Source organism: Meleagris gallopavo, chromosome 13, assembly GCF_000146605.3.
Source record: "Meleagris gallopavo isolate NT-WF06-2002-E0010 breed Aviagen turkey brand Nicholas breeding stock chromosome 13, Turkey_5.1, whole genome shotgun sequence".
In the NCBI taxonomy this organism is placed as follows: Eukaryota; Metazoa; Chordata; class Aves; order Galliformes; family Phasianidae; genus Meleagris; species Meleagris gallopavo.
The window spans coordinates 9,382,475-9,398,179 of NC_015023.2; the positions used below are offsets into that span (position 1 = coordinate 9,382,475).

Consider the following 15,705-nt stretch of genomic DNA (forward strand, 5'->3'; position numbering starts at 1 on the left):
GTTCTCCATCTCTAGGACAGAAGCTGTCATTTTGGAGAGACTTTCTCTGGACAAAATCTTGAACTTGATGCCGAGCTGTGCAATGCATCATGAACTATCTTTTTCATTAGTGCTATTCCGGGTAATAGATTTCTTACTCTCTGTGATTTCCCTGTTTTTTGTTTAGATGATAAGCTTTGTCTGTCAAACTTCAGAATGAGGTGGCAATGGTACAATGGAGTCCTCTAAGTGCTCTAAGTATTACAGTAAACTTAAGAAGTTCAACAATAGCAGCAATAAAAATAACGAAGTGGATCATTACCTTGGAAGTTGATATTTAAAATGCAGTCAAACCCTGAAATACTGGATGCAGCTAATTTCACTCTCTGTTAAATAAATTTGACCTATTTCAGAGCTGAGTGGTGATGAAACAACATTTTATGTGTGAGTGACTTACAAGTGAGCATTGGTGCAGGTTGTTAGCATTCACAGACATGAACAAAACCATAAATAATGTGACTAGCTGTTAAAGCTCCACATTAAAGAGTCCTCCAGGAGTTTCAAAACTTGGTAACTTTGTTAGAAGATTTCTGACCCTTGCAGATCTAATAACTGAAGCAGCTGTATTGAAAAGTAAGCTTTATAACAATTAAAAGATCTCCCTGTAGTTTCACAAACAATAAAAAAGGGATTACCTGTAAAGCTGGTGAAGTGGTGGGTTGTATTTTTTTTTTCCTTTTCCCCTGTTTTTTTGGAGCAATCAACACTTTCATTGTATAGACTTTCAGGTAATTACAGAACTAGAACAGCAACCTTTTGAAACTCCTTTATTACTGAAATATATTTAATAACATGGTTTAAGCCACTATTGGCCATCAGCTGGGCCAGAAAATGTCTGCCTTTATACGTAGTAGACAGTATCCTTTGGATTCAAAGCCATATTTAAATAAAACCTCTGCTTTGTCACACAATCTCTTTAAGAAAAAGAGATCATGCTCGATTCTTTCCAAAGTATCGATTCTGTTGGAGGAAAAGGATGAATAAGGAAAGAAGTTTTCTTACTGTTATTTTGAAGAAAAATCAAAGCTAAATAAAAAAAGCTAAAATCGCTTGGGGCTTTTAAATTGGAATATTTTAAAAATAGGTAAGGAAAAATACACAGAAACCCCCAGCAATTGCTTTATAAATTTAAAAAAAAAAAAAGACTCCATCCTTTAAAGCAATCTCTTTAAAATGAAGAACTACATACATTTAAAGAAAAGAAGCTGAACTGAATATACAGAGGGGGGGGAAAAAAAAAAAGAGAGGTAAGGTCCAGAGGTAAACTCCAGGCTGGATTCAGTTGAGAAGCTACAGCTTCTGAAAAAGCTTATCGAGTAATAAATAACTGCAGGAAGTAACTGAGCAACCACATCTACTGATCACTGGGAAAATGCTACAGTGGTATGTGCCACAGAATGAGAACAGCACCCAAACGCAGAGTTTATTCTGTATCTTTTAGGTTGCATAATGCTACCAGAGAAGAGCAGGAATAGACTTATCCTTCTAAGTTGTTCAGTACAATCTTGCTATGTTTTGGTAGGTGAACACAGTAAGAGTATAACAATAATAATACTTGGCTTACAATAGAAGAATAAAACTGAAGTTTGGTATTTTGGTGCTTCTGGGTAGATTCAAATAATTCTAAAACTCATTATCTCTTTCTATGTATTTTATATGTGGTACTTTATTTGACACAAAGTAAAACAAAAAGTTGAATGTATGACTATTTGTATGAAATGTTTTACAATTAACTGAAAAAGTCAGTAAAGTATGGATCATATGATAAAGCCATTTAATTGTTGTCATAATATATTTTCACTAAGTGTGGTATTAAACTGGATTCTGTACTTAGTAGCTTCAACAAGGGTTCTGTTCCTGCTACTTCTCAGCCTGTAGGATTAAATGGATAGAAAATGGCACAGACATACACAGTAAAGACAACCTTCTTCACCAAGAGAAGAAATTAATAACAAACCACTGAAAATGAAGTACTGAGTCTTCATTTCAGAAGGATGCAAACTCATATCCCAAAGGATAGCATGGCAAGAAAGCTAATGACATTAATACATAGGTAAAGTTGCTCTTTCCTCACAATTGAGATGTACCCTTTCTTAGATCTAAAAACATTCAGTTCTTGGTTTAAATCAGGTCATGGCATGAGTATCTGAAGTAATTATTACTGTCAGAAAAGTTGAATTCGCTTCTTCATGATAATAGAGCATTTAATGTACGGTGATTGCTTTTTTTCCTCTACTTCCCCCTCCTCCACTTCTGCTAATAGTGAAACTCACAAGTTTTGGTCACGTAGGGATCTCATGGCACCAAAAGATACAAGAAAAAATAAACGGAGTCTTTAAAGATCATTTGAAGCCAAGTAATAGAAGGGAGGCATTGAGAACAGAGAGCAGATGTCTTCCCTCAAAGAGTCAGTAGGTAAGCTCTGAGCCAGCCTGGTCCAAGCATCATTGAGGGAGCTTTGAACTTGACTTTTCTGTATTCCCAGTTTAGCTTTAACATATTGTTTTGGTTTTTTTCCCCTCAACCTGTTGGTTGTCATATTGTTAGCCAGTGTTGAAGCTGCAAGGGAACATAAGTGATTGTTTAATAACATTGATTCAAGTGATGCTAGTCAAAGATATTTTAAGTAAGTTGTTGACAAATATAGAATCACAAAGAAATCTTAAATCTACTGATAGGTTTCTGTGGATTCCTGTCAGCACTAAGAAACGTGCTGAATTTAAGAACTGTTAAATTGGGATAAATGGGATAAGCTTTCAGCTTGCTTTGAAAATTCAGACCTGCTGAATGCTGATGTGAAGAAAACTTTTGTACTTTTTGGTTGGTCGGTGTTATGCAAACGACAAGGCTAACACTTCAGCAACAAAACATATTCCTAGCTGTATAGTGAAGGTGCCAACAAGTTAATATAACATGCCCTGGTCTTTGACATACTTTGAGGGATAACTAAGGATTTGCTTCAAAATATATTTTTCTAATTTAAGCAAAACCTGTTTGCTTCCTTTTTGCCATTACAGACTTAGTAATTAGAGTCAGAAGCATAGTGTAGCAATCACTACCTATATCCCTATTCATATAGGAACATCTGACTGTATAAAAATGATGTTATTACAGCTGAAATGTAAAAAATCTTTGAATAACTGAGGGCAGGAATGGAGGAATGAGAAGGAATGAAGAGGTGCTGTGTTACTGCAAATCTTGGCCACATCATATACACAGTGCTCACAAAACAGGAAATTTAGGGCTTTTTTTTTTTTTTGTCTTTTTCTGTACTCTGTGAATCTACACTTGGGTTCTTTTTTTTTCTGAAATTAAAAAATAGACTTCAAACAGTATTTTTTTTTTTCAATTTTTTTCAGAGCAGGCAAAAAGCAGATTTCTTTTTTCAGTATCAGTGTACAAACCCCACTATAATATCTGGGTCATGTTTTGAGGTAGTGTGCATAATTGTAGTTGCTTTCAACTTTGAAGCCAGAAAGTGGTCCAACGTGAATGCTGGTAACAGTAACAAGTTTCATATTTGCATCCTTTTTATCTTCTATGAAAAGAACTATATTTCAATAAGGTCATTTTATTTACTAAAAGGAAAGCAGTATTTGGAAATATAGGATGTATTTCATGACTGCTTAAGAAGTGTCCAGCAGTGTTTTCAATCAAACGTAGACCTGTGGGCAATCCATTCCATGTAGTTTAGACCATTATTTTGTTGTGGCTGTTAGGTCTGTGTACTGATAGTGGACGTTGATTGCTTTTTTACCCTATTCTCTGATAATCTCTGATGGAGATTAGAAAATCTGATTTTAGATTGCAGGGAAGAGAATGTGACCTATTCAATTATATGTTATAGTCTGATAATATATTCATCTTCTGGTGAGATCTTGCTGTACTCAGATATGACCTAGAATACTGGATTGAAGTGATCTGTAACATTATCAATTCTGCTTAGCTATTTCCTTATGGAGTGGAAGGAGGATGCTAAAAACCTCCAAACAGCAATAGGTGCACAGAGAACTGAGCCTCCTGCATCTCATCATGCTGGCAGAAATAAAAGACCGCAGATCTGAGGACATCTGCTATGAGGAGGCTGATGCAGACCTGTAGTTGCTGCTTAAGGCATGAAGGAGTTGGTATCAGTAGACAAAGCACACTGAAAGGAGTACAAACCTTAAACTGCCTGACATTTCCTTGGGCCACGAGCTGGTGTTCATTTTCAGGTGTGATGCAGTAAGCTAGTCTCTAAACCAGAGAGAAAAGAAGAGAAAAAAGTCAGCCATATGAAGTGGGATTATGTCTGTAAACCCCAACCTATAATGGGAAAGTATGAACTTTATTTAAAGCCGTAACTTAAATGTTTAATATCACTGCATCATGTGTCTTTAACTTAGTCACTGAGAGATCAAGCTTCCTGTAAGCCCCCTGATATTAGCATTTAATATAAGACAGAGTAGAAAGTTTATGCAAATACTGAGTCCAAATATTTAGCAAGTGCATATGGAAAAGAACACCAGGAACAAGCTGGTACCACAGGATTTATGTCCCTGGAACTCACACTATTAAGGCTGCATTTTGTTAAACTTTGTACTGTTAGGAAAAACATTAAAATTAGTATTTCTTTAATTAAGTGTCTTTCTATTATACCACTGCTTTTAATAAGATGGTCACAAATTTTTACTCCTTCAGCTTTTGCTCTATTCAGTTCATGCAGCATAGATGTTATGGCTTAAGTGGGTTTACACAGTGGAAGATCCTGCTGCCGAGTACCCTGGCTCATTTACTGAAGTACAGAAGAGGCTAGATAATGATACAATAAGCAATGCCTTTTAGTATAGGATTTAGAAGTGCTTCTTCATTTCTGGGTCTGTTTCAGCACCTTGGTCTGGATATAGTTTTTTGTTTTTTTTTCCCCTCCAAGCATTCTGGTATCAACGTTGAAAACAATAAAAAGATCAAGATGAGTTCAATCCCTGGCAAAAGATAGAAGCAACTCCAATAAAGAGAGGATAAGGGAACATATGTGACAGAAATTAGAATACTAAGTGGCTGCTGTTAAAGACAAAATTCTGGGCAAAGTGGAATCTATTGCTCTGATCCAGTAAAGCATTATTACTGTTATTGCTGGATGCTTATTACGTGATCAGTGGCAATCCTGAACGTGCAGCTATTTTGAGGATGCATCTTGCCTTCCCAGCATGTAGATTTGTGTTTAGGGACTGATGTAGAGTCTATGATAGGAGAGGTCCGAGTTAACTATATTTGCATACAATGGTTTATAACACTACCACAGCATAAAGAGATACCTTGGACATGGTTTAGTTTGTAACTATGTGAAGACTATAACTTAGAACAAAAATAGTAGTTTGTACATTTTTTTGTTAATGAGGAATACTTTTTCTCATCAATCAGGTTAATTACATTATAAAAAATCAGTTTAAAAAAATTATGCTTTCTATAAAGAAAATTTCTATCTAGAAACAGGGAAAAGATGCAGTAATCCTCAAAACCCCCAGTGCATCAGAAACTGAATCCAAAAGGTCACTCGTAACTAATAAGTTTGGGGAACAAGAGAAACAAACTGTCACATTAGATCCAGCCATTTCATTTCAGAGCAACATTTAATGACATTTTATTAGCATTTCACTTACTTCTTTAAAGGTCCCACGCACATTCATAAATTTATAGATAATATAGGCAGGCACAAGTATCATTGAAGATAAAGCTATTCCCCAGCCAATGCGATTTGCCCAGAGAGGGAAGGTGTAGTCATCATAGGTCAGAGGTTTGAAGTTTATTATGCTGACTATTACAACAAACTAGGGGAGAAAAAATAAAATCAACCATTGCTTTGAGACATGAAGAAACTTGGTGGAAAACAGATTTTTGTGTGTTTGATTAGGCAAGCGCCCTAAGGAGTATTTAAACTTGGCTTCAACATTTACCTTCATCCTATTTATTTTGTGCCTCTAACTGCTTACGCTGCTGAAGTTCTCGCTGTGTTTGCTGGGATTAACAGTTCGTTTCAGCTACTTTGGACACTGACTACTGGATCTTTTAGGGGGAGGATCAGGTTGTTGTCTACTATGGCCTCACTTAAACTAGTGTTAAAGGAATAAACCCAAAAATCTTTAATTAAGAAAAACCTCTTCAGGATTTCTCGTTTTTCCTGTTTCCCAGAGGTTTCATTTTCTTAAGAGTTTTTATACCTGTTTTCCAGTGAGAATCATGATGTAAATTCCAGCACAATTCATTTAGTGAGGGAAATGTCGTACAGCCTTAAGGCCTCGAAGGCAAAGCTGTTTGATTTTTATGTTTTTGTTTGTTTGCTTTTTTTTTTTTAATTCTCATTTGTTTTTTGTTTTTTTTTTTTCTTTCTTCATGCTGCTACCCCATCCAATACCAGGGCTGGGAAGGAAAGACTAAGATACCACCCTATTTCCTTCATTTTATTTTCTTGTTAAATCCATATGGATTGTGTAATACACAGAGTTCCTTGATTTGGTTTATTGGGCCTGCACGTTCTCTTCCATCTCCAGTTTCAAACTGTAGAATTTTGAACCTAAGATTTAAAAGGCTATGCAAGGAGTATAAGAGTTAAACCACCAGTATAAAGTTATTGGACAAATGCTCATTTCCTTATGAGATTTCCTTGCTATGATGTACGCAGTAGCAGTTTTTATGAAGAAAATGCTTTGAGGAGACGTTTCCACACACCAGTTATCTGGATGACCCCAACTTGCCTTTATTAGGGAGAACTGTATTTATTGTTAGAAACTGTTGTAGCACATTACCTGTCACAAACAAGGACAAGTTGTGGTAGGCAAATGTGGAATTGTTAAAGGAATAATTATACTGCAGTTTTACGATTTTATAGTCTTCTCCAATTTATTATGAACTGTATATATTGTTTTTGGTTTTTTTTTTTTTGTAAACTTGTATAACAGTGCTCTAAGAATACAAAGCTTTTATGCAATTAATAGTCAAATATTAAATAGGTCAAAAATAGGTCAAATTTCCATGCTATTCACCCTGAAGTTTTGATTTACAAATACATGTGGCAGATGATCGCAACACAAAACTGGTTATGTTCTGAATCTAAACTTTACACAGAGCAAAGAAATGATATAATGACACTTTAGGATATTTTTTTTCCTAAATGAAAAGCACAACTGTTTCATTACAGATCAAGTGGTTTACAAGGTATAATTAATACATCTGCTCAACATAATTAATGAGTATAATTGCATATAACTTATTCTAAGGTCTTATCCCCCCATGTGGGAATCTTGATGCCCTCCAATAAAATAAATTACCAGTGGAAGATGTGCTCTAATAGATGTATTACAAACGCAGAGATTTTTTAATCAGTGTTTCTGAGCATGTTGCTCTGATCTGTCTTAAGAAGTGGTATATGTAATATACACTTGAGAAAAGAGAGAAGTGAAATCTAGTAGTAAAAACTTCTGATATGTTTTCATCTTCCTGAACTGCTATACCTAATCACTAGTAGATGGCTTTAAGCTGTTGGTATGATACTTCATTTCTGGAGGACTGAAAGATTTGCAGTAGCCAGGTGTCAAGATGGGAAAATGAGTATATACAGTCATGTCTATGGTGATTCAACACATGGAGGCAAAGGCTGCGTTATCTGTCTTTAAGAAAAAGATCTGCAATCCTGGTCAACCTGAGTGTCTGGAAAGAAACTTGCTGCCCAGTGCATCTCTTTTTGGAAAGACAGAGAGTTTAATTTAAAAGTTAGATTTGACATATCTAATAAAATCAGAATGAGTGAGCCTTGGCACTCAAGATCAAATGCACAGTAATAAGCAACAGAGCCAGATTATGGAAAAGCAGATTGAACGTGGTTTCAGTAACCACAGAACCCCAGGGAGAGTCTGCAAAACATCTTATTACTGGAATTAAGGAAGGCTGACAATAGTTGCTTTAATTATGTCTGAATTTGTTTTAATATTTTCCTTAACATTTTAAAATTGGTGCCTTCCAAAAAACAGTCTGATTTGATTTGGTGTAAAACAGTGTCACTTCACTAAGGTTTTATTTTTGTATTTCACTAAAAATTTTATACAGTTTTGAGGCCTTCTGCATTGAACTTTCTTGAGATTACCCTATTAATCCTGCTTCAAAGATGAGGTCAGCTACAGGAGGTTGCAGTTTTAAACTGAAATCCATAGTCGCTGAAATGAGAATGGGGTGGGGTGATGAACCTGAACATTCTAATGCACTTTGCTATCATTAGGAAATAAAATTATGCGAAGCTTTAGTAGTAAGGGAAGTTCAACATTGTTGACTTCAGCTACATTGCATATGCTCAGTCTTTTGCCCTAGTAAAATCTCTTATCCCTGGCTAGTTTATTTTTGCAACAGAGAAATATTTTTATTGTCCATAGATGCTGGGAGCACACTGCTTCTACTGTGTTTTTAGTATTCTATAAGAAAACCTGCTTAATCTTGAAGAAGTGAGGGAGCAGATGACCATAGCCACAATTAGCTTCTCCTTAACAAGCAAAGTGTTATGTACAAAATACAACCTATGCCATTGAGGGGAAGAAGTAATTAAATTGGAACAACTTGTATTCACCCTGAGAATGTCAGGCATAAAAGAACCACCTTGGATTGAATAACTATTGGATATTCTAAGAAAGGCATGCTGGCAGTTATTTGATAATGAAATAACGATCAACACTTACCAACAGAAAAGCAGGGCTAACAAACTTCCAGCACAGTCTCCAGTAGAGGCCTGGCTTGAAGCCCATCATTTGTTGGATATCTTCACTGAATCTATCTACACCTAGAAGGAATGTGGACATCAGAGTGACATTAATCTAAACTGATGAGATGCTGGCCTATCCCAAAATACCAATCTTATTTTAGAAAGACTTCCAAATAAAAGAAAAGTACAAGACTAAATTGATCTATTTTCAATGAATAGATGCATCCTTGATATTATTATGAGGACTGCTCTGAAACTAATGCCCCCTAGTTTATTATGTTGGCCCATAACATCACAGCAGATGATGGTGGTATGGCAGAAGAGGTTGAACCTTCCTGCCAGTATTCTGTTACTTCTTGTTGCTGTGTGACAGATGGCAGCAGAGGGACACTCTGACAGAATGGCGTCTGGAAGGAAATGAAAGTGTGTCATTGAATTCTTCTGTGTAGAAAAAATGGTCCCCATTGACATTCATCAACACTTGCTGAAGGTTTATGGAGAACAACCAGTGGATGGTGTGCATTTCAGCAGTGATGACTGCAACATAAAGGATAAGCCATTTTCTGGGTGGCCATGTATAGCTTTACCACCATAAAATGAAGATTGTCTTGATCAGCTCAACCATGCAAACTGGCTACGGTGGTGACTATATTGAAAAATAGTGTTTCTTAGCTGAGAACTTGCTCTATCAAGTAACGCTATTGTGCTTTTTGTATCTGTTGTAGTTTCTATGGAAATAAATAGGAGGCATTACTTTCAGAGCGGCCTACTTTTATCCAAGAATTAAGTACCTGTGAGCACTTAGTCTGCTACAAATAGCATTACCATTGGAAAGATAAGCTTAACAAACATCTGGCCTTGATTTATGGACTTCATATATTTTTTGTAATAGTGGTGGACTGTTATAACCTAATTATTCAGTATTGTGAGTATACATATTACACAAACTGCTTTCTGATATTGAAGTAGATTTGTATGATTCATAATTTTTCAAAGGAAGTTGTATTAATTCTGGTTAGTGGCATGCTTTACTAACTTTTCAGTGTTTCATTAAATACCACAGAATTTTAATTATGTAATGACAAATGTCATTTCATTTTTATCACCTTTCCAAGGAAGTGGACAGGTGCTTCTTCTATTCAGTGTAAATCTGTACAAAATAAACCAGCAGCTCTTGATATTATCTCTGTGTAGGACTCAGTATATTTAGCATTTATGAAATAGTGTACAAGACTTGCCAGCAAAAATCTGTAATACCTCTCCATTCACAACTGTGTATTTACCTGTAGTGGGATTCACTGCATCACAAATGTAGGGAAACAGAGTCACCAAAATAACATTTTCAGCAACTGTGATGTACTGGCCAGAGGGGAGAAGAGCTGCCAAGTGCAGCTTTTCAGTCTTTATTTTTCTTGAATCCATATAGTCTGAGAATTCTGATGTCTGCTGGTATATATGTGTGTACTTAGTACTTCTGACAGTCTGAGCATTAACAGCTGTAACAATGGTAAAGGGAAGCCCTTTTTTGAACAAATATGAGTACAATGTACATAGCTGCAGTAGAAAATCTCCTGCAGCCAACACAGAAAGGAAGATCACATGACCTTGTAGAGTCATTCAGAAACACCATCTAGACAGGCAATTCACATTGAAGTAGTTCATTCTACTCAGGACAAAGTAAAAAACAAGTTTGCTACCCTAAGTTACTTACTGTTGTGGAACTGATGTGTCCTCAGGAAGGAAGTAAAGACATTTCACTCAGAGCTTCCTAATTCCTTTACAGATTTACATTAAGTGTTATAAATTATATGTATAAACACTTTAGCACTGTAGAAATAGAACAGGCTTTTTGTGAGTGGCTCTTCATTTGATAATGTGTTGTTTGCTGTAATAATAGTTTCTCTTTGTGTGGACCAGTTTAGTAGTGTTTCTTAAATAATGAGGGCAGCTCAAGTATTCCCTTCACTTGGAGCCAGGGATATTTATTTGTAAGGTCTGGACTCTTGAACTTCTGTCTCATTGTGAACCTCCTCCTCCACTGCCTCCCAGTATTACATACAGGTGAAGCAAAGTAGTCAAATTTAAGAAAGGATCTACAAATGCTTTTTGAACTCAATCTGATTCTATTTGCAGTGCCTTCTGTGAACTTTAAAGTGACTGAATTTCAACTGCTCCAGATACTAAGAGTTGAAATTTATTGTTGAATAGAAGGTCAAGTACTAGGACTAGATAACCTATGAATAATTTTTTTTTAGATTCCAGACAGATGTACTCACAGTTCAAACAGTATTTTCTGTCCAATGTTTACTGAATGTGGGGTATAAGTAGGCCCTATTCTCAGGCTGCTTTTTCAACAGTGTGCTTTTTCAATATCATAGGTCTTCAAATGATTCTAAGAACCAACCTGTGAGGTGGAAAATAGCTTTATCTATCTATAGGGCTTGCTCATTTCCAGTTGTTTTGTGATTTCGTAGGATAACTCAGAAGGATAAACTATGAGTGACTCCTTCAGCCACAAGAGGAAACTGATACTGCAAACAAAACTCCAGATTAGTTGCCAGAGAACTGGTGTGAGGTATGAAAATAATCTCCTTGATTTTTCCAGTGAAAAACAAGAAAGATATACATATAGTCTATGACCAGCCCCATGACTAAATACACTAAATCCAAAGGGAATGTAAGTGTTATTTTTGAACTAATAAACTTTGCAGTTGCTTGGAATGTCTCTACTGCAACCTTCTGTTAAACAGTACAGAAAATTTGACCTGCTCTCTATGTATGTCATATTGTATTGCCAATGGAATCAACATGGAAAAAGAACGATGAGCAAGAAGGTGGGAAACAGATTTGGCTATAAATGCAAATTATCCTCCTAGAATGGGACAGCATTCTTTTTTTCTCATTGATGATGTGGAGATCAGAGTACAGAGAGAATGAAAGTCGACACATTGCCAATGCCTTCTGCAGTGGCCACGACAGACCTCTGTAAGTCATTTTGCTGTACAAGCAAAGGAAGGTGAATTGCACAGAAGCTCTTGAGCAGGTCCTTGGCTCTGAGGTGAAATTTTTCAGTGGCCAGAGCTGAAATATTTTATTGGCATGTTTCCAGAAAGTGGTGAAATACTTTCGACAGCTGATCAGAGCCTTACAAGCATTTATTCTATGTTGCATTTACTGCTTCTGTCTTGTTGTATTCCTATGTAGTTTTCTTTCATAAGCCTGGGTTATTATTTTTCATTTGAAAGGTAAATATTAGTAATAATGCCTTGAACATCATGTATTTGATTTAAATGAATTAAAAAATCAAGTGAACTTACACTGGAATAAGAAAGTAGTAAGAAAAAAGGAATTTTGAATTAGTTTAGAATCTATTCAGGATCAGGATATCAGGATTGCACAAGAGGAAAAATGGTAACAGTTACAACTAACACATTCATTATATTAAAACAAACTTGCTTTCCCTTCTCACTAATGCATTCAGGTGTATTTTGCAAGAAATTTCACAGGAAGTGAGCATAGTAATAATTTGAACTTAATGTAAGATTTTCCACGTTTTTATCTCTGCCAAAATGTCAGTGCTTGCCTTCAGGCTGGCTTAATGTTCTGCTGGGTCATTAAGGCAACTGGGGTCTATCAGGAAAAAGAGGTGGATGAGGCCATGCCAGATTTAATCAGTCGAAGTCTTTCAAACAGGACCTGGGGCTGCAAAGAGTTCTTTGTTATAAAGCAACAGGTCATATTGTGTCAGTAAAAGTATCTGTCAGCTGCTTAAGACAAAGGAATAGATGCTTTCTTGATTATAGGGGAGGCAGGAGGGAGAAGGGAAAAGATGATGAAGGGCAGAAGTTGCAATGTTTACACAAGCCTGGCTAAGCTTGGTTTAGCCTGGGAATCACATCCAAAGCCTAGCTATTGTAAAACACAATAAATCCTAGTTTGAGAGTGGCAGATAATAACTTGCTTTTACTAATCTAACAATATTGTCATGTGTCTTCTTCCAAGCTAAGTTAACTCTTCTGCATTCAGCTCTTTTTATACGGACAAAAACAGTGGCTTGTGTCCTCGTGTATTTTGAGAGAACAGTATAAGAACTGCTAGCTCCACAGTGATACTGGGTGACAAAGTCAGTACTTTCACTGAAGAAAAAGCTTTTAAGCTTTAGTTGAACAGCTTTAGACATGAATGCTTAATACACACGTCAACAGCTTTTAATTGTAAGACAATGACTAGAAGAATATGGTGGTGTAGTATAGGTGGGATAGATCAGTAGCTGAGGGAGGTAAATGGCAGTAAGGATGATCATGCTGAGATCTGAGTCATATTAACTATAAGCATTGTCTCTGAGTAGAAATAAGTATGACTTTCAGGTCTAGAACAACCTTACTAGGAATCAGGGCAGCTAGTTCAATAGAGACTTCACTGAGTAGAAAAAAGGAGGAAAAATAACAGTTTAGGAAACTCAATCTAGCAGCAAGAAATTTTATCTATAGCTGATAGTTTGGACTGCTGAAATAAGTTGACTTAGGTATGATACAAGATTTTCAGTCTTAGATGGATTATTAAGCTCATGACAAGTCTGTGATTAATACTGCATTACTGAATGTATTTCTCTTACCCGTCCAAAGAAGGAGGGGCTCCTCTACATGACATTTCCAAAATATTTACAGTGCTGCTGACAGTAAAATTAATTTCTTACCATAAAACCAGGAAACTCCAATCGCCTCCATTAAAACAGCAAACAATATTGAAGTCCCAGCTGCAAATGTATCCAGAAGTGTGAGCACATAAATTCCACCCTAGCATGGGGGAGTTAAAAGATGCAATAAACCAAAGTTACAAGTGGAGTCATTTCAGTACTTCAGTAACAAGTTAACAGAAATCTGCTCTACTTAAAATCTCTTAGCCCAAGCATTTGAGTACAGACATGGGTGCATATGTACATACAGCATAGTGAAATCAGACTTGAAACCCTCTTAATGAACTGCCCTTTCGCCTGTGTTCTTGTTGAAAGAGAAGCCTCGTACAGCATGATTACAGCATGAGTGTGTGCTCAACGCTGCATTTCTTGTGGCATTTGAGTGGAATTCGAGGGAATGCTCAGCAGTTTGTAAGACCGGGACTATCTAAGCCCCTAATGAAAAGCTTCCAAAACTATGGGCAGGAATGGAATGCTGCAAGAGTTTCCACAAGGTATTATTGCTCACTTTGTTCCCAAGGGCTGTCGTCCAGTGAATCTACTGTGTTAGATTGATATCTCTTTTCCAGAATACCTGTGAAGGGAGCAGTTGCATGCTAAGCCTGTGGGAGCAGCTTTGAGCCCTGTGATTTCCTTGCAATTCCATTGGCAAGCTTCCTCCCAAGTGGGGAGAGCAGCCTAGCTCATCTTCCTGTATGCAGAATGTTTTGGATCTTCAGTGGCTTGTGGCCAAGAACTGCAATGGCAGTTACTGAACTCTTATTCCATTGATTTTATTTTTAATTTTGAAGCTGCAATTTGACAACTTTTTCTCTTGATCTACAAACTGTTACAAATTTGTGCAAATTACAGCTCATTTTATGGAAGTTGAGCTAAAGAGGAATGGGAAAGCATGGTATGTTTACTTGTTTCAACAGGATTCAGTATTCAACTGAATATACTTTGTCAAATATAAACTACTGAAAATTTTCATTTCACGGTATATTTTTGTTAAAGTCCTTCTTTCACAATCAAATTTAACTTGCCTACACCTGTTCAGAATTGAGAAGAACAAAAGTATAATTCTCTGTTTTTCCCAATGGTATAAATTTTGTACTATGGAGATCTCTGGATCTTTAATCTGTGCTTTCAATCAGTTTTATTTTTTCATGGTTTTCCAGAACAGCTGTGCATATTTGCAATAGAGAAAACAGTACTTAGGCCTTGTCTAGGTTTTTAATTTTGTGGGGATATCGGGAAACTGAACGAACTTTGATTGTTGTATTAGAAAATGTTTATTCAGTGGCATTTCAATTTGACCTCTTGTTTTTGTTCTACGCTTGCTCTAAATGAATGCCTTTGCTATCAAAGCTTAGCAAAGTGAATAATAGTTTTGTTAGAAACCTGTTTTGAAGATACAGCCTCAAATTTTCGGAGGATGAAATCAAACAATGTGATGTTATCACAAGGGTTTTTCTCAGTAGCTTGTACACATCAGAAATAGTCTTCAGTTATGCACACCACTGCATTTGGACAAGCCTGGGCAGCTTAGTGCATTCCATCTGGTGGAGAGATCTTAATTCCAAGTAGATGTCATAATTTGACAGCTAGAGCCAGATTGTCATCTTGAGCTGCTTTAGCCTGCTTGAAGGCAGTGGGATTGCACCTGTTGGCACCTGTCTGTGTTTTCAGCCTCTGAGTTTATACTGAAAAGAAGTTTCTTCTCAGTTGCAATTTAGGATGCAATCAAGTAACAATAATAGCACAATAGTAAAAGGACAGATATAATAAGGTTGGAAATATTGGGGTATTTTTAGTGTAAATAGATCTTTGTTATGCATTAATGCCATCTCAATAGTTCTAACGATTGATCTGGAGACTGTTTCCAGGAAGGGAGAGAGGTTCAGCATATCTGTTTTCATTGTAGCCCTCACATCTCACTTGTTTTCCGGTAGTCTTGACATCTTGCTTACTGAATGTTTTTCTTTTTTTTTTTTGCAAAAATCAGAAGGTTCTCTCACTGAAGGACATCCAACCTAGTACATTATCAAAAGCCTAGTGAAGCAAAGCAATCAAGAGAAATAAAAACTCAGAGTAATGGTGGTGAAAACCATAGCTTATCCTGATCATCCAGTAAACTATCTGTATGATTTGTATGGTGTTAAACAAAAGAGTTTAGATTGAGAAACATTAAGAAACACTTGAGGCTAAGGAGATCATTGCTCCAAACTCGCCTGATGTGAAGTAAATGCTTCTGATTTGCTTA

General features: G+C 36.4%; 1 protein-coding gene across 1 annotated transcript; it reads right to left on the reverse strand.

The window, feature by feature from the left end:
- Positions 1-2,556: 2,556 nt before the first annotated feature.
- On the reverse strand, positions 2,557-13,579 carry SLC6A2 (solute carrier family 6 (neurotransmitter transporter, noradrenalin), member 2). The gene is made up of 5 exons (XM_010717812.2): positions 13,461-13,579; positions 8,742-8,842; positions 5,682-5,849; positions 4,204-4,275; positions 2,557-2,598 (listed from the first exon to the last, which is right to left on the reverse strand). Exons 1-5 carry the CDS (start codon positions 13,489-13,491, stop codon positions 2,575-2,577), a joined length of 396 nt encoding a protein of 131 aa, XP_010716114.1. The 5' UTR covers positions 13,492-13,579; the 3' UTR covers positions 2,557-2,574.
- Between the last annotated feature and the right edge of the window lie 2,126 nt (positions 13,580-15,705).